At 37.6% G+C, this 25,598-nt stretch overlaps 7 protein-coding genes across 7 annotated transcripts; 3 read left to right on the top strand and 4 right to left on the bottom strand.

Annotated features, from left to right (window-relative positions):
* Positions 1–351: 351 nt before the first annotated feature.
* LOC111803701 (protein PHLOEM PROTEIN 2-LIKE A10-like) lies at positions 352–1,551 on the bottom strand. The gene has a single exon (XM_023688226.1). The coding sequence runs from the start codon at positions 1,549–1,551 to the stop codon at positions 352–354; it is 1,200 nt and encodes a 399-aa protein (XP_023543994.1).
* A 995-nt stretch (positions 1,552–2,546) lies between these two features.
* LOC111803700 (protein PHLOEM PROTEIN 2-LIKE A10-like) lies at positions 2,547–3,011 on the bottom strand. Its single transcript, XM_023688225.1, has one exon. The coding sequence runs from the start codon at positions 3,009–3,011 to the stop codon at positions 2,547–2,549; it is 465 nt and encodes a 154-aa protein (XP_023543993.1).
* Positions 3,012–4,614: 1,603 nt separating this feature from the next.
* LOC111803817 (ACT domain-containing protein ACR1-like) lies at positions 4,615–7,017 on the top strand. Its single transcript, XM_023688393.1, has 7 exons — positions 4,615–4,836; positions 4,934–4,979; positions 5,060–5,174; positions 5,423–5,490; positions 5,577–6,209; positions 6,341–6,445; positions 6,542–7,017. Exons 1-7 carry the CDS (start codon positions 4,760–4,762, stop codon positions 6,926–6,928), a joined length of 1,431 nt encoding a protein of 476 aa, XP_023544161.1. The 5' UTR covers positions 4,615–4,759; the 3' UTR covers positions 6,929–7,017.
* Positions 7,018–7,150: 133 nt separating this feature from the next.
* Positions 7,151–11,228, bottom strand: LOC111803816. Its single transcript, XM_023688392.1, has 3 exons — positions 10,453–11,228; positions 9,955–10,142; positions 7,151–8,005 (listed from the first exon to the last, which is right to left on the bottom strand). Exons 1-3 carry the CDS (start codon positions 11,090–11,092, stop codon positions 7,340–7,342), a joined length of 1,494 nt encoding a protein of 497 aa, XP_023544160.1. The 5' UTR covers positions 11,093–11,228; the 3' UTR covers positions 7,151–7,339.
* A 4,514-nt stretch (positions 11,229–15,742) lies between these two features.
* LOC111803028 lies at positions 15,743–16,303 on the bottom strand. Its single transcript, XM_023687275.1, has one exon. It carries the CDS (start codon positions 16,187–16,189, stop codon positions 15,836–15,838), a length of 354 nt encoding a protein of 117 aa, XP_023543043.1. The 5' UTR covers positions 16,190–16,303; the 3' UTR covers positions 15,743–15,835.
* Positions 16,304–19,412: 3,109 nt separating this feature from the next.
* LOC111803699 lies at positions 19,413–19,907 on the top strand. The gene has a single exon (XM_023688224.1). The coding sequence runs from the start codon at positions 19,413–19,415 to the stop codon at positions 19,905–19,907; it is 495 nt and encodes a 164-aa protein (XP_023543992.1).
* Positions 19,908–22,608: 2,701 nt separating this feature from the next.
* On the top strand, positions 22,609–25,594 carry LOC111803530 (ruvB-like 2). Its single transcript, XM_023687980.1, has 2 exons — positions 22,609–23,488; positions 24,717–25,594. Exons 1-2 carry the CDS (start codon positions 22,740–22,742, stop codon positions 25,363–25,365), a joined length of 1,398 nt encoding a protein of 465 aa, XP_023543748.1. The 5' UTR covers positions 22,609–22,739; the 3' UTR covers positions 25,366–25,594.
* Positions 25,595–25,598: the final 4 nt, after the last annotated feature.

Genomic DNA, 25,598 nt, shown 5'->3' with positions numbered 1-25,598 from the left:
TTAACTTATTAACATTATTTTCTTAAATCGATTCTTAATTCGATTATCAACCTATTTGTATATGTTAATGCGAACACAAGTTTCAGATATACTCAAAATTATTCATGTTAATTTACAGTAATAAGAAGAAAAAAAAAACAAAATTGAAGGTAAATGTGAAAAGGATTGAAAACATATATAAACTTCAATTTGGGAACTTGAGGGTTAAAAATACAGTTAAATCCAATCCGACAATTGAAGTTGCATAATTGAACACTATGTACAGATAATTCGAGAAATGAAAAAACATCCCCAGAGATAAAACATTTTCCTGGAATTTCAGGCAAAAAAAAGAAAAAGAAAAAGAAAAAACTAATATGCGAGCAAGAACCAGGAGGTGTTGTCAAGAACGTTGAAGCACAAGGAAAGACAAATGGTGGCAATTACAGAGGTTTTGGCGGCTACGTACCTCACCATCTCCAGTCCTCTCTCCATCACTTCTTCATTCACTATGTCCACACATCGCTTCATTCCTTGGTAGATTTTCTCCAACAACACCTCGAAGAACGACCTCACCATTTCAAACGTCATTCTCCCGGTCAAGTTCACTATCACTTTCCTGTTTTTCGGCGCTCCCAAGCTGGATGCCCACCCTCCATTTCTGGGCCGTTTCCCAAGCTGGCTTCTGGGCTTCACGCCCAATTCCATGTCCTCGAACTCTTCCACCTTTTTCCCTGCTGCTGCTGCTGGGCCTGCTTCCATGGCCCAGTTCCCCTGCCCCGACAGCACTTGGTGGGAGGTTCTGATCAGAGTCTTCACTGCGCCGTTGGAAAGGGAGACCAACAACTCCCTCATTTCCCTTTCGTGTTTCGGGTTTGTGAGTCCCGAGAATATTCTATCGAAACTGTTGATTTCCATTGTCTTCTCCAGATACACCGAAACCGCCGAGCTCACGAATATTCGAATCAACTCGCCGATTAATTCCCTGCATTTCTCATCGCATGCCACCCCCATCCATCTCCCCAAACGATCCTCCAAACAACTCGTCCACTTACTCGTCTCATCTATAGAGAATAACCCCATCACCAAATTCCGAGCGAAACTCCCAACCACCACAGAAACGAATCCAGACCCAGATTCACTACACAGCTTCGTCATAATTTTATCTGTAAAATCACTCGTTTTCTCGTCACCGCCGCCTTTCTGCCGGGAGTACTGATCGTAACCTCGCAAAACCCCCAAAGTTAGCGCCTGAGAGAGACGCGTGAGGGAAGTGGAGATCTCATCAGATCGGGCGAGTTTAGAGATTTGCTTCAAACTATGGGGGAGTTCATCAGAATCAGAATGAATAAACTCCTTAAAATCCTTAGAAATAGTGGCGACACAGTGGGCAGAATCAGAAAATGCAGCCGCGGCAGAAGACAAAGCCGCAAAGAATCTGGAAATCTTAGCCCTCTTTCGAGCAATTGAAGGGAAATGATAGACTCTGTAAGCAGTATAGCCGGTAAATCCAAGAGCCGCCATTACAACAATCCAATTACTCCTACGAACAGCTTTCAAATTCTCATCCATATCCCTCGTCGTATATCACGGGGGAACCCCAAAAAAAAAAAAAACAGAATCCAGAATTCAATCCATTAGAGTGACAGGTTGTGTCAGGAAGGGAAGAAGGGAGTCGATGAAGAAACAGAGCAGAATTGGGAGAAGCCAAAGAAGGCGTTAAGCTTAAGATCAAGAAGAAAAGAAAACATATCCAGAAGAAGTGTAGAGGTGGACATGTGACGTGACAAGTTGACCCGGTAATGGATAATATCAGCAGTTACATTTAGAGAGAGGGAGGGAGGGAGAAAGGGAAGAGATGAGCGAAGTGGGTGAGCACCGCCCTTCCCTATGAGGAAAAAAGAGGGATTCCTTCGTTATGGATATTAATTATGGCAGTATGGTGCCACGTGGAAGTATGGGCTTGGGTGTCGATGGGCCAACCCTAGTGGGCCTCAGATCGCGACTTATCTTCTTCTACTACGACTATTTACTCGACCCTTCTCTTCTGACATTTCGTTTTTATGACATCTACTTCTTTTCATTTTATTCAAATTAAATAATACCGCCATTATTATACCTTTTATTATTTATTTTATCTTTACTTTACCACCACCGATTTCTTTTTTATTTTATTTTATTATTTTTACTTTTTCAATGTTACTCAACTCCCTCACTCTTAACTAAAATGTTTTATACGCTGTTCCTTACAAAAATGTCCAAATCGGAAGCATTGGGCCTGAAGCCCACCCAAGGCCCATAAAACGCTATAAATAATGCCCACTTCAGGAACTGTTTTTCAAGTCTAAAAAATATATTTTTATTATTAGTTTTATTTTAAAAGTTCTTAGTGTGAATACATGAACGGAAATTATGTACCAACACCTCATAAGTTGTGTATGTTTTAATGTTATTTCTAAATTTGTTGTGGTATTTTAAGAATATTAATGAAAGTATTAATGATTTTTGTAATATGAATAAATAGGTTTGTTTTTGGTTTGAAATGGAAAGGTATTTAAAAATATTATTTAGATGGATGATGGAGTTTGACCTCCANATTCACTACACAGCTTCGTCATAATTTTATCTGTAAAATCACTCGTTTTCTCGTCACCGCCGCCTTTCTGCCGGGAGTACTGATCGTAACCTCGCAAAACCCCCAAAGTTAGCGCCTGAGAGAGACGCGTGAGGGAAGTGGAGATCTCATCAGATCGGGCGAGTTTAGAGATTTGCTTCAAACTATGGGGGAGTTCATCAGAATCAGAATGAATAAACTCCTTAAAATCCTTAGAAATAGTGGCGACACAGTGGGCAGAATCAGAAAATGCAGCCGCGGCAGAAGACAAAGCCGCAAAGAATCTGGAAATCTTAGCCCTCTTTCGAGCAATTGAAGGGAAATGATAGACTCTGTAAGCAGTATAGCCGGTAAATCCAAGAGCCGCCATTACAACAATCCAATTACTCCTACGAACAGCTTTCAAATTCTCATCCATATCCCTCGTCGTATATCACGGGGGAACCCCAAAAAAAAAAAAAACAGAATCCAGAATTCAATCCATTAGAGTGACAGGTTGTGTCAGGAAGGGAAGAAGGGAGTCGATGAAGAAACAGAGCAGAATTGGGAGAAGCCAAAGAAGGCGTTAAGCTTAAGATCAAGAAGAAAAGAAAACATATCCAGAAGAAGTGTAGAGGTGGACATGTGACGTGACAAGTTGACCCGGTAATGGATAATATCAGCAGTTACATTTAGAGAGAGGGAGGGAGGGAGAAAGGGAAGAGATGAGCGAAGTGGGTGAGCACCGCCCTTCCCTATGAGGAAAAAAGAGGGATTCCTTCGTTATGGATATTAATTATGGCAGTATGGTGCCACGTGGAAGTATGGGCTTGGGTGTCGATGGGCCAACCCTAGTGGGCCTCAGATCGCGACTTATCTTCTTCTACTACGACTATTTACTCGACCCTTCTCTTCTGACATTTCGTTTTTATGACATCTACTTCTTTTCATTTTATTCAAATTAAATAATACCGCCATTATTATACCTTTTATTATTTATTTTATCTTTACTTTACCACCACCGATTTCTTTTTTATTTTATTTTATTATTTTTACTTTTTCAATGTTACTCAACTCCCTCACTCTTAACTAAAATGTTTTATACGCTGTTCCTTACAAAAATGTCCAAATCGGAAGCATTGGGCCTGAAGCCCACCCAAGGCCCATAAAACGCTATAAATAATGCCCACTTCAGGAACTGTTTTTCAAGTCTAAAAAATATATTTTTATTATTAGTTTTATTTTAAAAGTTCTTAGTGTGAATACATGAACGGAAATTATGTACCAACACCTCATAAGTTGTGTATGTTTTAATGTTATTTCTAAATTTGTTGTGGTATTTTAAGAATATTAATGAAAGTATTAATGATTTTTGTAATATGAATAAATAGGTTTGTTTTTGGTTTGAAATGGAAAGGTATTTAAAAATATTATTTAGATGGATGATGGAGTTTGACCTCCAAATTTCCAATCTTGAAGAGGCGGCGAAGCGTAGAGACAGACACAGATTGGTAAGAACGAAGAGCAGATCCGATAAAACCACGCCAGCGCCAGCAACAGCACCAGCACCAGCTTCCAATTATTTGGATTTGGATTCGGATTCATCCAAATTCAAAACCCCGAATGACGTGCTTTACTTTCCAGCCGTCGGATAGCTTAGCCTGGAAGCCAACTCCGGATTCAAAGAACAGATAAAACAAGATTCAAGATGGATCCCCACTTGCAATGCACAAAACAACTCACACCCTCTTTCTTCCCCTTTTTTTCAGTTTCGTTTTTCTTTTCCGTGATGAACAGGTGGTGGTGACGTTTTTCGTATGGGCAGCCGCCGCAATTGGACACCATGGAAACCACCTACTTCCGCCACGCGTTAGCCGACGTGGCAACCCGCCGTTTAAAGTACTTCTTCACGTTTTCAATCTTCTTTCTCACCTTATCAAACTCAAAACCAAAACCATAAACTATGACGTGTCGCGCAATGCATCTATCTTTTATACACCCACACACACATGTAGATATATATATAGAGAGAGAGAGACAAAATGAAGAGAGGGTTCATTTTAATTATACAAAACAGAGAGTGGGTTAATTCTGTTTTCTAATCATAGCAGTCAACAATCCCATCTTCTTGTTCTTCCTCTGCTTCTTCTTCCTTGTTCTGTTCATTGAAAAAGAAAGAAAAGATATATGATGGAAACTGTGTATCAACCTTATTGCGTGGATCCCCAGTTGGAATTACTGATTGAAAGAATTTACCCTCCCAGGTTTGTTTCTAAACAACAACACATCAAGTTTTCAGCTTTGTTCATTCTTTTTGGTTTAATTCCTCTTGGGATTGGGGTTTTTTTTTCCATTTTCCAGAGTTTGCATAGACAATGACACCTTTCCGGATTGCACCCTTCTCAAGGTTCCGTCCCTATCTTCGAACTTCATGCTTTCAATTTCATGATTTTTTGTTGATTGAGAGTATGGATTTTTATTTGACAGGTTGACAGTGCCAACAAACATGGAATTCTACTTGAGATGGTGCAGGTTTTGACGGATCTCGACCTTGTTATTTCCAAGTCTTATATTTCTTCCGACGGTGGATGGTTCATGGACGGTCCGTTCCCACACACATCATACTTGTTTAACTTTTAATTGGGTGTTTAAATTGTGTTTAAGCAAATCATGTTCAAGATGAATGGAGTCTGACTTATCGGATAAGAACTTCTCTTATACTATTGTTAATGTCTTCGAGGAAGGAGACTCGAAATTTTCAAATTGTGATACCTTTTTGTACAGAGTTCAGTGGTTATAATGGAAGCTGATTTGTAATGGTTGTTTATGTGCATACGTATGGTGCTGCAGTTTTCCACGTGACAGATCAGTTTGGAAATAAACTCACCGATGAAGGTCTCATCCATTACATTCAGCAGGTCTCTGTTTATGTACATACGTATGGTGCTTCTTTGACCTCATGAACTTTCCTCTAATGTGTACTCAAATTACTACGCAATTACAGGCATTGTGTGCGAGTAGGAGAGAAGGGTCGTCAAGAACGGCAAGAATGTGCAATATGGGGAAGAAGGGGTTGTCATCAGAGCACACGGCGGCGGAAATCACCGGAACTGATAGGCCAGGTCTGTTGTCGGAGATATTCGCGGTGCTGGTTGAATTGGGGTGCAACGTCACCGCTGCTGTGGCATGGACCCACCACAAAAGTGCAGCCTCCATTATCTATATGGAAGAAGGTTTGAATGGTGGATCCATAAAGGATCCAATGAGGCTGGCCCATGTGCAGGAGCAACTTGAGAACGTGGTTGACGCCCATAATGGAGAGGGAGAAACAAGCAACGTGAGGCTGACTGCTCCATCGGCCGGACGGACCCACACCGAGCGGCGGCTCCATCAGTTGATGTATGCCAACGGCGATTACAAGCTGTGTCGTTGTCGCGATGATAGTGAAATATGTAAAAAGGGTTGCACTCGAACGCATGTAAGGATAGAGAGCTGCAAGGAGAAGGGATATTCAATTATCAATATCAAGAGTAGGGACCGTCCGAAGCTGTTGTTTGATACGATTTGTGCCCTTACCGAATTGCAGTACGTGGTGTTTCATGCTGCAGTGAGTTCGAATGGGACTATAGCTGATCAGGTACCCATTTGTTTTTTGCAAATTCATGTGCCATTTCCTGTCCAAGTTGGCTTTTGTTTTGGTCCAAAATTTGTCAAGTTGTGTGTCTAGTGGCGCTGACGCAGCCTTGTCTTTTGTGTTTAAAATGGCAGGAGTATTTTATTCGACATAAAGGTGGCTGCATCTTAGACTCAGAGAGTGAAAAGAATAGGGTTTTACAGGGACTTGTGGCAGCCATAGAGAGAAGGGTTTCACATGTATGTATCTCTGCAATGCTCTTACTATCATCATCTTAAAGTTAGCTCCTTTAACCTTTTCATTTATCATTAACAAAATGGACTTCTACTTCACAGGGATTGAGGCTGGAACTCTGCGCTTTAAACCGAGTGGGATTATTATCAGATATCACGCGGGTATTCCGTGAGAACGGCTTGTCGATATCAGCCATCGATGTTGGAACCAATGGCGAGAGAGCTGTTGGGTCCATTTATGTCACAGATGCGTCGAGACATGATGTGGACGTGGATCCACAGATGTTGGAGTTGGTGCTCAAGGAGATTGGAGGATCAGTTGCCATAGTTCAAGGGCCTTCAAATCGGGATGATCAAACCTCCTCTTCAAGAGTAGATCAGGGGACCAAAGTTACCAGAGTTGAAGATAAGCCAAAATTTTCATTAGGCAACTTGTTGTGGTCTCAACTTGAACGCCTTTCGAGTAACTTTGGCTCTATTAAATCATAGGGGGAGGGGATCTTAATGTTGGATGTATGTGTTGTAAATCATAAGGGAGGGGGTCCTAGTGGCAATAAAGAAAGATTAGTTGTGAATAATCTGTTTCAGTAGATAGCATACGGTCCTTATTTCAATGATATTTGCAAAATGGAAAATAATCGACGTCTATATATCACAATAGTACAACAAAGGTCCTATAAATGAGCTCCACAAATTAAAAACAAAAAATGATAGAAATTACGACAAAGCCATCCATTATTTGCATGTAAATGAATTTGAGTTTACAAGTTTTTTCTATATACAGTGATCTTATAACAAAGTTTCCAAATGCATGCTTCATATCGAGAAAACACATGATATACATTGTTGAAGGGATAAAATTCTATGAAAATAAGCAGATTGAAGAGTTTTACGGTGGTGTCACATTGAATCAATGTCATCGACATTAAGCCAGTCACTTGATTCCTTGCGGGTGACTACCTGCCCCGATCCGACATGCTTAGTCTCTATGGTGTTGGTGTCCTTGTCTGAATCGGAAGTCCGGCTAAGCTGAACCCAATCTCGGGAATCTTTAGTTGAAGAGTCGGAGCCTGATGTACCCTTCTTATGATATGCCGTCACCTCCTGGTCATCGTCCTCAAGATCACTAAATGATACATCCTCGTCATTTCCAGCAGGAATGTTAGTTCCACCATCACCATCAATCTCAAGAGTTTCCTCTTTCAACCAATCATCTCCATCATCCACGTATATGTCATCAAAAACTTGGGAAGGACCAGAGTGGGAATGTTCAACACCGGTTTGCAAGGGTATTTCCTCAATGACAGGCTTATCTACAACTTGAATTTCCACGTTCTTAATTGAATGCTTATCGGTCTCTACAACAGTAACCATTGAGGAAGGAGCTGCACTGTCATGGGATTTCAGTGATTCAGATTGATCTCTAGGTGGAACAGAGAGAAGCTCCTCATTGGATGAATCAGAAGATGCTTTTGAGCTAGTAGAGATATTTCTAGATATCTGAGGCTCCATCTGTACCTTGGATCGTTGTTGTAGTTCATGAAATTGTGCTCTGGCTTCTAGTATCTATAAATATGGTCAAACAAGTTTCAGAAAATTAGTTATGCAGGGTAGGGAACCGCAACTTAGATTATTCCAGAAAGCTCTGATGGATATTTGGAAAATATTGCTTGAATGATATCCAAACCAACAATTGACAGACTTATGCTTCCAAATAAGGAAATAAAACTACAAATAAAGCAAACATTTCAGCAGCATGGCCATTAGTTTCGTCTATCAACTGAGAAAAATCAGCCAAATTAGGAGGCAGTCTCTTGGATGACGAGATAAACAAAACACAAGCTTCAAGTGATAGATAAAGCATTGAATAGATCCATTGAGAGTCTGCATCATATTGGTTAGTCCTCTCTGGATGGAGGGCAAACTTATGTTCCAAGGTGGTGGCGGGTTCCTTCTCCCTAACCTCTCTGTCAGATTCCCTCTATAATGAGCCTAGTTGCCAGGTTATTAAGCATACATGGCCCAGCCACATATCACCTCAGGAGTAATTTTTGTTTGCGTTAAGGATTTTGTTGCATGTTTAGAAAACTATTTGGAAAAGGAAACAATCATGAAATTACAGGAAAGAGGAATCAGCCACATGCTCCGTTAAATTGTAGGTCCATCACCTTATAGCTGATTGTCATGCATCAGAACATGTTCTCTCAATCCAAGCTAAAGAAGTTTTTTTCTTTTTTTTAGATAACAATAATTAAATACCCTACAAATACATAGTAGTTTACTAATTCCTGAGTTAAAGTGAGAATAGGTCAGCGATATTTGGCAAGTGCTCCTCCCCTTAAAGTCGGAATTTCAAATCCCCATGACTCTACTTGTACTCAAACTCAAAAAGTTCACAATTTCAAAGAGCATGTTATCCCATAAGTTATCCCATACACATCTCCAACATGTTCTCAATTAACTGTGACCGTGACTTATCCCAGTAAATCAAGCATATAGAGCATGTCTTGTCAAAAATATTTAAAAAGGACACTCTACCCAAATTAGAGTAATGATGCTTCCTCGAAGTCCCTGTCCAACAACCTAATGATGCTTCCTCGAAGTCCCTGTCCAACAACCCTATCTGAATTTGTAGGTCCATCTCCCACCCACTTAATTTACACAGAAAAACGGTAGGTTGGAGAGATTCTTGGTTTGCATTTCATCTCATACATGCAGGTGACTAGTACTTAAGGGTTATTGTGCATTCACTAACAGAAATTTCCATTTTACCATTATACTCCAGAACTCAAACTTTCCATATCATCCCTGTCTACCATTATAAACTAGAAATCATCCCCCAACTACATGTACAGAAAATAATGAGCACTACTCATTACTTCATTGGGCCTTGGCAAGGATCAATATCTCCTTTTGGGGATCTAGAACCAAAGATGTCAAAAGAATACTTCAAGGGAATCAAAGTTTACTAATCCAGAAGAACATTAAACAAAAGAGAGAAGAAAAATGTCCCGGGCCATTCAAGAGGCTTGAGTCTCTACCAAAAGGTAACAGTCTTTTTCCTCTACCTCACCTACTACAAACTATAAAGTAATAACCGAATTACCTAGAGGGCCATACAGATCTCATGCACAAAATATTCCCTCCCCTCCCCATCACGTAACTATCTATAACCCTTTTCCATAAGGTTTTATAGTTAGGTTAAGGTGGTGGTTATCTTCTGACTCTTATTGTCTTAGGCATTCCCCTTTTTGTTTCTCCTCATTTTTTTCCCCCTCAATGAAAGCTAGAAGTGTATACAGACACACATACAATTGAGAAATTTCTTATACCAAAGCTAAAAAAAAAAAAAAATTGTTTTTCTATGTAACGAACATCCAAAATTTTGATCCCTTAAAATAGAAGAATATGAAATAAGTACATCTACTCAGCTAATTAAGTGGCATACACAGGAATAGTGCAAGGCCCAACGCAACTTTAAAGTAACGTATTTAATAAGAAAGCGACCAACTTACTTGGGGTGTTGACAGAATTTCAGCATCATGCTTGCTAAGTCTAGGATGCAAGAGCACAAAGTAGATCTTCCAAAAGCAATCTTCGCTCATGTAGTGAGGACAAAGCTCAATCCTCAAAGCAGCCAATCTTGGAACAAGATGCTCAACAGCTAAAGCATGTTCTTGCTGGGCATCAGATAACTCAAGATCTATAAACGAGTTATCGAATGAAAAAAAATTAGTTAGTCTAAAATTGATGTCGGTCTGCTAATAAATACATCTACACATGAAAGAGTGAGGTAACTAATAAGATTAGCGGGAAGTATAATTGCTCTAAAAAAGAATAAAAGAAGCTCAGGATATTCGGTCAGAAGCACATCTGTGATCGCTCAAAATTTCGATTAACTTACTAAGAAAATTGACATAATACCATGCTGCGCGTCGAAGATTTGTATCCAGGAAAATAGAAATATTCAATTTGTGCAATGGAGAAACTATCAGATAGAAAGCGAGAGCTACCGTCAGAATCGTCATCATAAGGAAGAGGAAAGTCCAACCAGGTCTCAGGATGCAGGACGATATTCCTCACAAATATCAGGACCTCCTCTGTTACACCAACCGCACTTCCCACATCATAATTCTCCAACGAATCCTCCGATCCAAACTGAAGGAAATTGGAAGCAATCTTGGTGATCTCCGATACGGTCTTGGTGTTCGACAGCTTCGAGATCCCGGTCTTAAACTTCCCGCTGAATTCCGCGAAATCACTGCGAATTCCGGCAATTAGATCTTCTTCAGACAATCTAGGGTCAGATGGATTGTCGGCTGTTGACGTATCAATTGGTTCGTTAGGATTTGGATGAGAGATGTGAGAATCAGACGCAGAATGTTCAGGCGGAGGGGCGAGGAAAGAGGCGACACCCCAGAATTGGCGGGTTAGGGTATTTTTCAGCTCGGACAAATCCTCTTTGACGCCTCTGGCAGTGGGAGTTGAAGATGACGACGACGACGGCGAAGGAGAATCTGTCTGATGGTACTGGTTAGATACGGAATCAGATTTGAGCGGTGATTTAAGGTTGCCACCGGCATTCTCTTCGTCTTCTTCATCATCATCTTCAAGCTTCAATGAATTTGCAATGGATCTGGCCAGCCAGGACATGGTGTATCCCAATGCAGAAGCTGAAGGCTCCGGAGTGAAGACGATCGTAGCTTGCAGAGTGGGAAGTGAAGGAGTTTCCTCAATCGGAGATTACTTCTAGTTCTGGGTGTTCAGTTTCTTCTTTCATCCAAACCGACCCATTTTGTCATTTAACTAGCAAAGTAGACTGAACAAAACCAGAGCCGGGGCCTAAACATGGCCCTCATTGGGCTTTGCAATTTGAAAGCCTCTTTTTCCAACCCAAATCAATAATCTCTCTTCTGGGCCTGAAAATGGGCCTAGTTGGGCTTTGCAAGTTGAGGACCTCTCTTTCCAACCCAAATCAATACTCCCTTATGGGCCTGCATATGGGCCTATTTGGGCTTTGCCATTTGAGGGCCTCTCTTTCCAACCCAAATCATTAATCTCCCTTATGGGCCTAATTGGGCTTTGCAATTTGAGGGCCTCTCTTTCCAACCCAAATCAAACGGCAAATTCTTCCTTCTGCAGTCTATTTCACTCTATCTTCATTTAACTATATCTTCATTTTTATGTTACGTATTTTTATCGAGTTTTTCATATGCAAACTAAATCTTTTCCTTTCTATATTTGAAATAAACCCTAAGTTTCAGTATATAATTTTCATAGGCAAACGTGTCAATTTTAATGAAAACTTGTAGATTAAGATATGAGTTATTAGTGTAAAATTGTCGACGATTAGTATCATACAAACTTCTGTGAATGAAAACTACGTGAGATTAGATTATATCGAAACCCATCCAAAATTCAAGATCCAAATTACTAGCCTAGAGATGATACAAAAAGCTAGGCTAAAATACAATGCATATCTATTATTTAAATTGTTGATATACTCAAAATTAGCTTGAGTGTCAAAGTATATGTATTAAAGTTCATATTTGTTAAGAATGAGATAGAAAATATAATTGGGAAGGTGTGTATTATCATTGATATTGATATCCTTTAAATAGGATACAAACTAGTACAAATGAGGAAAATATAAAATAATTAAATACCAGAATAAAATAAAATATACTATAAATCAAATCATAAATAAAGAATATTATGATATAATAACTGAAATATATTCTATAAATAATATATACTCTAGATATTATATCTCAATACTCCCCCTTAAGTTGGAGAGTGTATGTCAATCACACCCAACTTGTCTTTCAAAAAATAAAATTGATGTCTTCCCAAAGCTTTAGTGAAAATATCTGCCAATTGCATTTTAGTCGAAACATAACACGGTTTGATGATTCCAGCTTGTAATTTTTCTCGAACTATATGACAATCTATTTCAATGTGTTTCGTACGTTCGTGAAAAACTGGATTGGCTGCTATGTGTAATGCTGCTTGATTATCACAGTACAATAATGCTGGTTCGGACAGTGAAATTTTCAAGTCTTGGAGAATGTATCTTAACCAAGTTAACTCTAAACAAGTATTTGCCATAGCTCGATACTCGGCTTCTGCTGATGATCTGGACACATTGGTTTGTTTTTTTGACTTCCAAGAAATAATTGAGTTTCCAAGGAAAATGCAGAACCCAGAAATAGACCGTCTGGAAGTTCGACAACCACCCCAGTCTGAATCGCAATATGCTTGTAATCTCAAGTTATTTTCAGATGGTAGTAGAAGTCCTTGACCAGGAGTACCTTTGATGTATCTCAGAACTCGAAGAGCTGCCTCCCAATGTGGTTTTCTTGGTTCATGCATAAATTGACTAAGCATACGAACTGAATACACTATGTCAGGCCTAGTAACGGTTAAATATATTAATCTGCCAACCAACCGTCTGTATTTACTTGGATCATTCAACTTTTCTCCTTCTGTTGAAGAAAGTTTCAGATTTTGTTCCATAGGAAATTTTTCTGGACGTGCTCCCGTAAGACCTGTGTCTTGAAGAATGTCTAGAGCATACTTCCTTTGAGACATAAAGATTTCTTTTCTAGACCTAGAAAATTCAATACCTAGGAAATATTTCAAATTCCCTAAATCTTTGATAAGAAATTTCTCGAGTAAACTAGTCTTGAGATGTTGAATTTCTTTGAGATCATTGCCTGTCAACAGAATATCATCAACATAGATAAGAGCTGCAGTGAAAGAAGTACCTTTACTCTTAGTAAATAAAGAGTAATCTGCTTTGGACTGAGTGTAGCCTGCATTTTGTATAGTGGTAGAAAATATGGAGAACCAATTGCGAGAAGCCTGTTTTAAACCATAAAGAGATTTATGGAGCCGACATACTGTATTCTCCCCCTGTCGGCGAATACCTGGTGGTAAAGACATATAGACTTCCTCGTCTAGATTACCATGGAGAAAGGCATTTTGAACATCTAACTGATGAGTGAACCAGTTTCGAGCAGCGGCAATAGTGAGTAAGCAACGAAGTGTAGTAAGTTTCGCTGTAGGAGAAAATGTCTCTTTGTAATCAACACCTTCAACCTGAGTGTATCCCTTTGCTACCAGTCGAGCTTTATAACGTTCAACAGAACCATCAGAGTTGTATTTAATCTTGTACACCCAACGACAGCCAATAGGTTTATGGCCAGGTGGTAGAGGAACGAGAGACCAAGTATGATTACGTTCCAAAGCTGCAATTTCATCATTCATAGCCTGCTGCCATAGTGGATTGCCAACTGCCTCATCATAGGTTTTAGGTTCTGTCTGGGCTGTAATAAAAGCTAGAAAAGCACGTTGAGTAGGAGAAAAACGAGAGAGTGAAAGGTAATGATGAAGGGGATACCTGGTGCCAGTGTTGGGACTTGAGCTAGAGGTTAAATGATTGGCTCCCGAAGACATCTCGTAATCATTATAATAAGCTGGAGGTTGTTTGGTACGAGTAGAACGTCGGAGTGGAACTGATGTATCAGGTGGGATAAGATCAGATTTAGTGGGTGAATCTGGTGAATCTGGAACTGATGAATTTGGAGAAGGAATAGGAGGCGGAGGAGACGGCGAAGGATCAGAATGGATGTTTGAGTAGGGTGGATCATGAAATGGTAAAATGGGAGTTGAAGGAGCTACTGTTAAAGTCTGTGAAGCTGATGAAAAAGGAAAATCATCTTCACAAAATTTAACATCACGACTAATAAAGAATTTTTTAGATTGCATGTCATACAACTTGTAACCTTTGTGACCACAAGGATATCCTATGAAAACACAAGGAATTGCCCGAGGTTCAAATTTTTGCTTAGGATGTACTACAGTTGCATAACACTTACAACCAAAAACTTTAAGATGGTGAAATGTAGGTGGTCGTTTGTAGAGTGCTTCAAAGGGTGTCTTGTTAGATAACAATGGTGATGGTGTTCTATTTATAAGATAAACAGCCGTTAAAATGCATTCTCCCCAAAAATTAAGTGGAACCTGTGACTGAAAAAGAAGAGACCTAGCTACATTTAGGATATGACGATGCTTACGTTCTACGACTCCATTTTGTTGTGGAGTATAGACACAGGTGCGCTGAAATTCAATACCACAAGAAGTAAAAAATGGTTGCAAAGATAGGAACTCAGTCCCATTGTCTGATCTAACTATCTTGATAGTAGTATGAAATTGAGTTTGAACGAATTTAACAAAGTTTACTAACAAATGGTGTACTTCTGATTTGTGTTGCATAAGAAAGACCCAAGTACATCGAGTAAAATCATCAACAACGGTGAGAAAAAAACGCAAACCAGAATGGGTTGGAATTTTATGTGGTCCCCAAACATCACAATGTAACAGATCAAAGGCAGAATGGGTTGTTATTGAACTTTTTGGGAAAGACAACCTAGTTTGTTTTGCTAATGGGCAAATACTACAATTATGAGAAAGAGTAGCATTATTAAGATGCAATTGATCAGCTAGAAATTTAAAACGAGAAGGAGAAGGATGACCTAGGCGTAAATGCCACAAATCAGATGACTGAGATACTTGATTTGCTGAAGACTTGATTGGAGATGAAGAAATATGATAGAGACCTCCGGATTGTTTACCCGAGCCAATCATCTTCCCCGTAGCCAAGTCCTGCATAACACAAGAATCAGGATAAAAGGTCACATAACATTTCAAGTCATTGGTAAGTTTGCTGACGGACATTAGGTTTAAGTTGAATGAAGGCACACATAAAACATTGTTTAATTTAAGGTCAGGATTAAAAGAAACATTGCCGGTATGTGACACATGTGCTGTCCCTCCATTAGGCAAATTTATTGTAGATATGGTGGTAGCCTTTGGTTCAGTCATAACAGAAGCTTTGGATACTATATGATCTGTAGCTCCACTATCGAGAATCCATGGATTAGAACTCGTAGAGTTAATAGATAATGCAGATAATGCAGATACTGGAAACAAACCTGCAACATTGATGTTATTATCAGAATTACCAAAAGGACGATGATTGAGTGCAGATAAGGCTTGTACAATCTGTTGTAATTGCCCAGAAGAAAAATTTGGGATGGAATTAGGTGACTGTTCTTCTGTATTCAACTGAGAAACATCGGCCATATTTGCAGATGATCGATATCCTCGATTGTTGCGTTGATTGAATCGTACTGCCCTTCTAGAATTATTTTTCTGTTGACATTGATATTCTGTATGTAAATTGCAAGCTTGAATTCGATTTGGTTATTAAATGTAAATTCAAAACCAACCTGCACAACCTACCCACGATCTCCACATGTTTGTTCTTTTGGTTACATTACCAAGTCTGGACTTTAATCACATAAAAACAAACTAAAAATATCATCAATAAATCTAAATTGCATCCAAAATGGCAAGACTTTCGGGGCTCAAAGCAGGGAAAGAGCACCAATTTTTGTTGAAGGGCGACAAGTTGAGCTCGAGAAAGCTCCCACCGTCCACCGCCTCGTCCAGCCTCACAGGCAAAGGCTGAAGCGTGGAGGCTTCCACGACGGCGACGTTCGAGACTGGACAGCGGGCGATATCAAGCGGTGGTGGCGCCATCTTTTGGAGGCGTGGAGGTCGAAGCTCAGCCAAACCGGTGAGTTTCTGAACCAAATTCCGGAAGTTAAGTGGGTCCACTTTGTAGACCCTCGGCCGAGTCGGTGGCAGAGGCGCAATCGCCGGCTTCTTCCATGGCTTCGCCATCGGCTTTCGAACACAGTGAAGATTATTACTCGAATGACTCGAAAATTCCCTCCTCGCGTCCTCAGATTGGTCCCTTCTCTGAGCCAAAAAGCTCGAGGAGGAAGATGAAGATGAGGAAGTATAAGCACAAAAGGCCTCCATACCCATTCCAACACTATTAACAATCACTTTTTATCAAAATTCAACCGAGCTTATGAGCAAACACACACAAAAAAGTGGCATTTATATAAACATTTTGGAACACCCCAAAAACAGGGGCAGTTGAGTAACAAAACAGACTCAGAGATTCAAAGATCTCGCCTTTTTTTTTTTCAAATTGTCATCCAACGTAGGCGGGGGGTATGGGCACAAAAAAACACACATTAAAAAAAAAAAAAAGTCAAACCCATTAGTTTGACTTCAAATTATTATTAAATATATCGAATAATTCCGAGTTGGGCCCTCTTATAAAGCATTAATCTACATGGGTTTCACAATGATTGAGCAAAATTCAACGAATTAAAATGAAAAAACAAGGACAATTTACGAAGGTGCAGCTGGAGAAGGCTTTAACACATGTAAGAAATACAAATACGAGACCGTCGGCCGCCTCCTTCTTGTTCTTTTCCTCCGAATATAATAATACAGATAACTTCCTTCACCATCCGAAATGCCTGCATCTTTGACTGCCACTGCAAAACTATTGCTCCATATTCTGACGAAGAAGACGATCTTTTACAGATTCTGTGATGCAATTTTAGTGTTAAATTGTTTTAAAAAAACAAAATAAATTAAAACAAGGAATAAAATATATATATATATATATATATATATATATATATATTTTTTTTTTTTTTTTTTTTTCATTACTTTTCCAACTAATTTGTGTAAATGGGCCGTTTAAATCAAATTGTCTAACACAATCTCTTACAAATTAGAGATGTTACCGGCCCATGGGCCCATGGGTCTTTAATTCATACTAATAAAGGCCCAATCATCCATGGATCCATGTCAATAGCCACACGGAATCCTTTCATTTTTTTTTTTCTAAAATATATATTTAAAACTGTCACAATACTAAAATAAATAATAGAAACTTATCTCTACAAATACTGATATTTATTACTAAAAAATAATATAAATTTGTCCACCTTCGTAGATTATCTCTTTTTGGTCAATCATCCAAATGCGATTTTTTAACGCAACATATAGTTGTTAAACGAACACGACTCTGCCCGACGGTATGATATTGTCCACGTTGAGCATACATGAGCATAAGCTCTCATGGCTTTACTTTGGGTTTCCCCATAAGGTCTCCTACCAATGGAATTAGTATTCATCACTTATAAACTCATATTATTCCCTAAATTAGCCATATATTCTTCACTTATAAACCCATATCATTTCCTAAATTAGCCAACGTGGGACTTCCATCATCTAACACCTCCCCTCGAACAAAGCGCGCCCCCCCTTAATCGAGGCTCGACTTCTTTAGAGTCCTAATCATTTTTTACTGGCTTCGAAGAGACTTGGCTCCTTTTCTTTTGGAGTTATTTGTTCGATATTTGAGGATTTACCAATCACTTAATCTTGGAGCAAATCACTTAATCTATTGGTACGACTAAGTTTAGGGCATGACTCTCATGTTAGACGAACACTACTCTTGGGCTTCCCCAAAATGTCTCGTACCAATGGAGTTAATATTCCTTACTTATAAACTCATGATCATTCCCTAAATTAGTCGAAGTGGGACTTCCAATGTTTAGGAGGATATTTATTTTTAATTTCTAATTTTGTTTGAAGAAACCATCCCAAGAAGAAAATAGAAAATATTCTAAATGTAAATATATAAATAAAAGGCATTAAAGAAAATGAAATAATAATTTTTATTTATGATTCTTTAATAATATCCATAAAGCTCTCCCTCTAAACAAATGATAGGAAAATGCTAAAGTTGGCAAGAAATGGTCAAACTTTTTCTTCAAAGCAAATGATTAAATGGAGCGACTCGTTTTGGAATTTGGATACTCATTGGTCTCCATTTCAAACTTCATTGCTTGTTCAAGAGGCATTTTTATGGTTTTTTTAATTATCATTTATGGTTGACCATTTAAATTTTATTCTCTTAATATAATTTAAACGCAAGAATAAGAAGTTTATATATATTTTTACACCATATATAGTTAAAGTTATTTATATTTTAAAATTTAATCTAGTAAAATTAAACGTTTATAGTTAAAGATTCACTTCATGCATACTCCTGGAGCAAATCAGCTTGGTGTTATTCATTGCTTTGATTATTTCTAAATTAAGTCCAGGTCATTTCCTTAGTCTTCACCAAATTCATGGCGGTCATTATAAGGCAACCCTTTCTTAATTATTATACATTGAAGGCCTGCAACATGGACTCACTACCTCTTACTATAATACAAAATTATACTCAAAATAACTTGAACAGAATCTAGTTCCTTTGCTTCCCCGTCTGTGATTAAATTTAACACTGCCAACACTGGAAATTACTTTTATACATTTAGATATATTTAGAAAATTAGTGATAAATTCACTTAATCATAACCCATTTTATTTAACTCCAAAATTGACCCATTAAATCAATACACACTTAGCTTTGAATTTTGAAAATTTCAACCGAAGAAACCAAAGCCAGTGGATGGTTTTAATATATATCTATTTTAAATTAGCTTCCCATTGGCTTTGAGCTTTGACGAGGTCTTTATTCCAACTCCCTGCCGTACACAAAAACACAAAGCCTCTATTTGAAATTTTCTCTTACAATTTGACTTTTGGAGGATTCATTTTAATATATTTCTTTAACGGTTTAATTTGTATTTAGGGTCAAACTTATGTGGCTTGTAAAATGATATTAGAACATCTAATACTAATTATTAGAACATCATTTGGATTATAGACTTCTGAATTAATTTCTATATATTTAACTAAAAGTTTAAAGATTAACAAGTTAGTTTTGTGGGGTTCATATTAAAAATTAAATTGATATAAACAGTATATTTGGATTATAGATATGTGTGTATATATATTAATTAAATAAAAGATATATCATCTCGCCCCAAACTCTCCCCACGGTCTTTGACCAAATTCCATCTATATATACACATACACCCAACGCTCGATCATTCCCAATTCAAACTTTATCCGATTCCCACTCGCCGGCGAGTTCAGATTTTCAGACATCCACGGCGACGAGTGACAAGAAAACTAAGCAATAATGGAGATAAAAAACGGCCATCAAATGAAGAAGAGCAACAAAGAAAACAAGTTGAGCCAACTGATAAAAGCTTCCAGCCGGCTGCTGTCGAAGGTCCGAGATTTCTACGTTAGGAGCCTGACGGATTGCTCGAACCACCTGGATTATGGGATGGCGATGACCGGGCCGACCAGTCAGGTGCCCACCACTCTCCCCAAGAGTTACAGCGTGGGGTCCACCGCCTCCAGCCACGGCAGTGATGACTTCAGGGAGCTTCTGAGGGCCGCCTCCACTCGAAGCTTGAGCAAGAATTTGGAACCCGATATCCAAATCCAAGCGGCGAGGAAATCGCCGATGGCGGAACTGAAAAACGTGCCGAGGAGCCAGAGCGTGGGGATTGGGAGAATTGACGAAGAGAAAACTTGTGAATTTGAAGAGGATTTCAAGGTATGTAATACTGATGCGTACCCCAGAAGCAGAAGCTATGCTGTTCATAGAAGAAGACGGGTGTATTGAAATTCAAAGTTAAACCCCAAGTGTGAAATTCTCGGTCCATTAATTTTTTATTATTATTATTTTAACTATTTTTTTTATTTGTNGCCACTTTTAGTGCTATAATGGTCTCAGATGATGTGAATTTGTTGTCTTAAAAAGAGTTCAAAACAAACACTTTTATACCTTAAATTTTCGTAATGAGAGCCGATAAAGTTATGACAAATTATATTAACTTAATATTATCTTATAATGATGTCCTTCAATCTCCGACTACTATCTCTTTCGTTGTCCTCACGTGTCATTAGGTAAAAAATGTTGTTCACTAAGCGGTCCTGTAGCAACGACTATGGTAAATGGTTCATCTTAAGAAAGTTAGAGAAGATCGATTAAAAAAAAAAAAAGAGAAATGTCACCTAATTAAAACAATAATATTAAATTAGTATAATTCATTTTCAACTGTCACATCATTTAATAGAATTTCAAAATTCTTTAAAAAAAAAAATAGATTAAAAATATTTTTTTTATTAGGAAAATAGTTATTAATTTCAAATATTTAAAAAAATGTATGTCTTTTTTCTCTCTCATTTTATAATGTCCAATGATCAAAGTCGCAAGGAGAACGGAATCTGTTGTGCGTTGAAGGGCACAGATGGAAAGCCCAAGGGTTGAAATTGAGACGTGCCGGCCGATTATTGCTTATTTTTATTTCCGACTGTAACGCGCTCTTCCGTTTCAATTACAAACTAATTGAAATGACCTCTTGATTTTCAACATTATCGAGGAATTTCACTAGTTTTTTTTTTTTTTTTTTNTCAATTTTACTAGCTTATGATTTATTTATTATATTTTTTAAAGATTCAACCCATTGTATACAATGATGTGGTAGTTTTTTTTTATCCATGAATTTAATTTTTTAAAAGTAAATTTATAATAAAGTAAAAGCTCACTTAAATAAAAACATCAACCAATATATTCGTGATTATATAAATACAAGTAATAAGATAAGATAAGAAAATGATTAAAACAATTTAATATATATCATTGGTTGTATTTAAAGCTAAGAAAATAAATAAATAGATATAATTTTTAAATGTCAATATTTTAAAGATAAATTAATTTTTTTAAAAAAAGATATTAGACAGATTTATTATATTTGTTAATGTTAATGAGATTTGTAATTTAAATTATATTTAAAGTAAATTTGGCCATTTTATTATAGTTATTTTTTCTGTTATTATTAATATCGTTATTAAAAATGATGAAATAGGGGATCAAATTAATTATAAGAAAAAGGGGATTGAATTATTCTTTCGTATAAACGAAAAGGTTGACAATAATTTAGTAATTCTTATGAATGGGAAAATACGAAATCCTAATTCAAGGAGGGCTGCATTTATTTATTATTATATATCAAATATTGGTATAAAAAAAATTAAAAACAGTTGAATAAGCAACCTTCTTGTAAATTAAAATTCACTAAAATTGACTATTTCCCCGGAATCAAAGTCCAATTAATTGATTTTTATTTTTCGAGACCCAACTGGCTATTTCTATAAATCAAAGTCAACCCATTACATATTTGTTTTTATTTTTTGGTTGAATTAAAAAAATGGTTTCGAAACAATCATTCTATCCATTTTTTGCAGTTGGGTAAAGGAAAAAAATAATTATATTTAATTTATAATTAGTCATAATCTTCTAATTTTTACTATAATTAGTGTATATATGCACTTAATTTCGGTCGGTTATTGTTGTGGGTGAATATATTATTATTTAATTATTGATTTCTTTTATACCTTTTTTTTATAAATTTTTAGTTTTATATATAACTATATAATTTAAGCATCTTTTGAAAAATATACTTAAATTAGGTAGATACTCTCTTCTTTTATCTTTTAATGTTTAGCTTCGAGTCTTGGTTGTTATATTTCTTTTGTCCATTTTAATTTGTATATTCTCAATATATTTATTTTTACATTTTTTTATATATTTAATTTTGTTATATACTTCAAAAACAGATATTTACCATCATTTTAATACTATCAATACAATTCATGACAAATGTTTCAAAAGTCTTATTAAGTGAGGTGTTAAGTTGAAGCTTTATTTATAATAATAATAATAATAAATACAATCACCGTTTTTAAAAAATAATCTAAAGATAAAGTATGAAAAACAAAATTAACATTTTAAAGGCTAACCTAAAGATTAAATATTTTGCGACATCTTCAGACTTGTATGAATGAATCAAAACCACGTTTAAAATGATTATGAATTTTATTTATTTTTTAATGTTAATCATAGAAATTATACAATTAAATATGTTTAACTTTGAACAATAGCACGTTAGATGCCTTATTATGAAATATGTGAGCGAAGATAAAACATGCTAATGAAACTCGAGACAAATAGATAATATGGTCATATTACTTAAAATGATAAAGAATGTCAAGGGCTATCAAGTGATGAATCAAAATTTCAAATCTTGAACCTAGAGTATTACACCTCCACACATTTTAAACTCAGCTCTCTAGAGTTGAACGGATTCTTATCTTGGGATAGAACTATGTACTGAATAATTAATTAGGGTTTATTAATAAATTTACTAAATAACTATATACAAAAGAAAAATTAAAAAAATACATGAGACAAATTTCAAAATTTCAAGATATATTTGGCACGAATATAAAGTTAATAAGCTTAATGCATGCCATTTAACAGAGTTACTCTCAAAACGCCAACAGAGAAGTGTTTCTTCGAGTCTTCTAAACACTGAGCCCTAACCCTAGTTCCCAACGCTCTGTTCCTCCGTCCTTCTGCAACCCAAGCAAATTACCAGCACCGGCTCTTACGATGGCGGAGCTGAAGCTCTCGGAGAGCCGCGACCTAACGCGAATTGAGCGCATTGGGGCGCACTCCCACATCCGCGGCCTAGGTCTTGATTCCTCCCTTGAACCACGGGCCGTCTCGGAGGGGATGGTTGGCCAAACCGCCGCTCGTAAGGCCGCTGGAGTCATTCTTCAAATGATCAAAGAAGGAAAAATTGCCGGTCGGGCTGTTCTCCTCGCTGGTCAGCCAGGTACTGGCAAGACTGCTATTGCCATGGGCATGGCTAAGTCTCTTGGCCTTGAAACTCCTTTCGCTATGATTGCCGGCAGTGAGCTCTTTTCACTGGAGATGTCCAAAACTGAAGCATTGATGCAGGCCTTTCGTAAAGCTATCGGCGTACGAATAAAGGAAGAAACCGAGATAATTGAAGGAGAGGTCGTCGAGGTTCAAATAGACAGGCCAGCGGTTGCCGGGGCAGCGTCGAAGACCGGGAAGCTTACTTTGAAAACGACGGATATGGAGACGGTATATGATTTGGGGGCGAAGATGATCGAAGCTTTAGGGAAGGAAAAGGTGCAGAGCGGCGATGTAATTGCGATTGATAAGGCATCAGGGAAAATTACTAAGCTGGGGAGGTCTTTCTCTCGGTCTAGGGATTACGATGCAATGGGTCCACAAACGAAGTTTGTGCAATGCCCCGATGGTGAGTTGCAAAAGCGGAAGGAGGTTGTACATTGTGTCACACTCCATGAGATCGATGTCATCAATAGCAGGTTATTCTATTTTCCCTTAGAACTTTTCAAATCCATTTTTGTGGAGTTACGTGTCTCGAAATCGTGCTGCTGAGACTGAGAGGGGAAACAATATCTGTTATAATATTTGGTGTCTGCAAATTATATGCACATATAATGGTACAATTGAAATATTTTGCAAGGTTTTGTTTGTTTACAGTTAGAAGTAATTGAGGGTCGGGATTGTCGCACCAAATTTTCTTTGACGGTTTGAAATTTTTGTCGGCTCTTTGTAACTGAGGGCTTTCAATAAAACTTCCAATGCAATGGGATGGTGAACAGCAATGTTGTAATCTTCAACCATTCGAAAACCAAACTAATATGTCCCAGCAGGGTGGTTTTTCATAAAGGTTTTGACTTTATTGCATCTCATTTTGCTTCTCATAAAGGAGGAAAAATTGGGTTATCGAAACTTTAAATTACTTCTTAGGTTCTTGAGCTGCTGTCTGTTGCATTCTTTTTTGTACTTAATGCAGATTTTATTCTGATTTTCGCTTGCCAAGTTGACGTAGGACTTCCTTTTGAGAATATTTGATGTCTTGGTCTCTGTTTCTGTAGTGTATGTTCTAAGGCAGTGTATGGAGTTTCCCCGGTCGCTCTAATTTGTGTTTCCCCAAAATGTACCTTCCCTTCTTGACTAATTTCTATAAGAACATCTAGCTTAGTGAGCTTAGGTGGCATTGAACTAGGCATGTGGTTACTTTGCCAGGTACTTCCACTAGTCATAATCTAGTTTGTTCTTTTATTTTGCACTTCCTGAACAGTTGTTATTTCAAGAAGATTTGAAGAATTCGATTTCTGTTCTCAATATAGCATATAACATGCAATGGTCTCTTTCCTCGATTACATGCATATTATGTGTCAAGCCATTGATCTTGCTTTTCCCCCTTTCTTGAATTTTTGTGCTTCCAAGGACGGGGGGAATTGAATTACTGATCTCTGTTTTTTAAGATATGGCATTGGACAATTTTGTTTGTGAATGCTTACCTCTACTGAAGCACAATATTCCTTTCTCTACTCAATAAAAAAAATTCAACCCATTGCTTTGTATGCAACGAAGAATGTAAGTTAATTATGTTCTTAAGTTGGTTGTACTTGTGACTCGTGACTTCAATACGTTCGCTGTCCCATCTAATTCTTTCTTATTCATTTTTTTTCCTTTGGGTTTTTCTGAGAGTTATATTCTGATTTTATTGTCCTTTATTTCCAGAACACAAGGTTTCTTAGCTCTATTCACTGGTGATACTGGAGAAATTCGGGCTGAAGTAAGGGAACAAATTGATACCAAAGTGGCTGAGTGGAGGGAGGAAGGCAAGGCCGAGATAGTTCCAGGTGTTCTCTTTATTGATGAGGTTCATATGCTTGATATTGAGTGCTTCTCTTTCCTTAATCGTGCTTTGGAGAATGAGATGGCTCCAATACTAGTTGTTGCTACTAATAGGGGGATTACCACCATCCGGGGAACAAACTACAAATCCCCGCATGGTATTCCTATTGATCTTCTTGATCGCCTACTTATAATTTCCACTCAGCCATATACAGAGGATGAAATACGAAAGATTTTAGATATCAGAACTCAAGAGGAAGATGTGGAAATGTCTGAAGAGGCAAAGAGACTTTTGACCACAATTGGTGTAGAAACATCGCTCAGATATTCCATCCATTTAATCACAGCAGCTGCGTTGGCATGTCAGAAACGAAAGGGGAAGGTTGTGGAGATGGAGGACATAAATCGTGTCTACCATCTGTTCTTAGATGTGAAGAGATCAACTCAGTACTTGATGGAGTACCAAAATCAATACATGTTCAACGAATTGGGAGATGCTGAAGAAGATGATTCTAATGCCATGAACCCTTGATAATCTTTTGTAGAAGAATTTTGGAGGCTAAACTAAGTGGTGTTGTAGTTACTAGGAGTTCGAATTCCTGCAGTCTATACATATTACCTGGTTGGCTATTTAATGTCTATCTTGAGGCTTCACCAGTGTGTGTATGATGTATATCTGATCTTCATGTTCGATGCTTATTGCTCTTGTTTTCTTTTGTTTTAAACCTGTGTTATAAATATCCATGATTTCTCCGATGAAAGGTT

Source organism: Cucurbita pepo, chromosome LG10 (genome assembly GCF_002806865.2).
Source record: "Cucurbita pepo subsp. pepo cultivar mu-cu-16 chromosome LG10, ASM280686v2, whole genome shotgun sequence".
Lineage (NCBI taxonomy): Eukaryota > Viridiplantae > Streptophyta > Magnoliopsida > Cucurbitales > Cucurbitaceae > Cucurbita > Cucurbita pepo.
The sequence above is the reverse complement of the archived record's forward strand: the minus strand, read 5'-3'. Positions and strand labels throughout refer to the sequence as shown.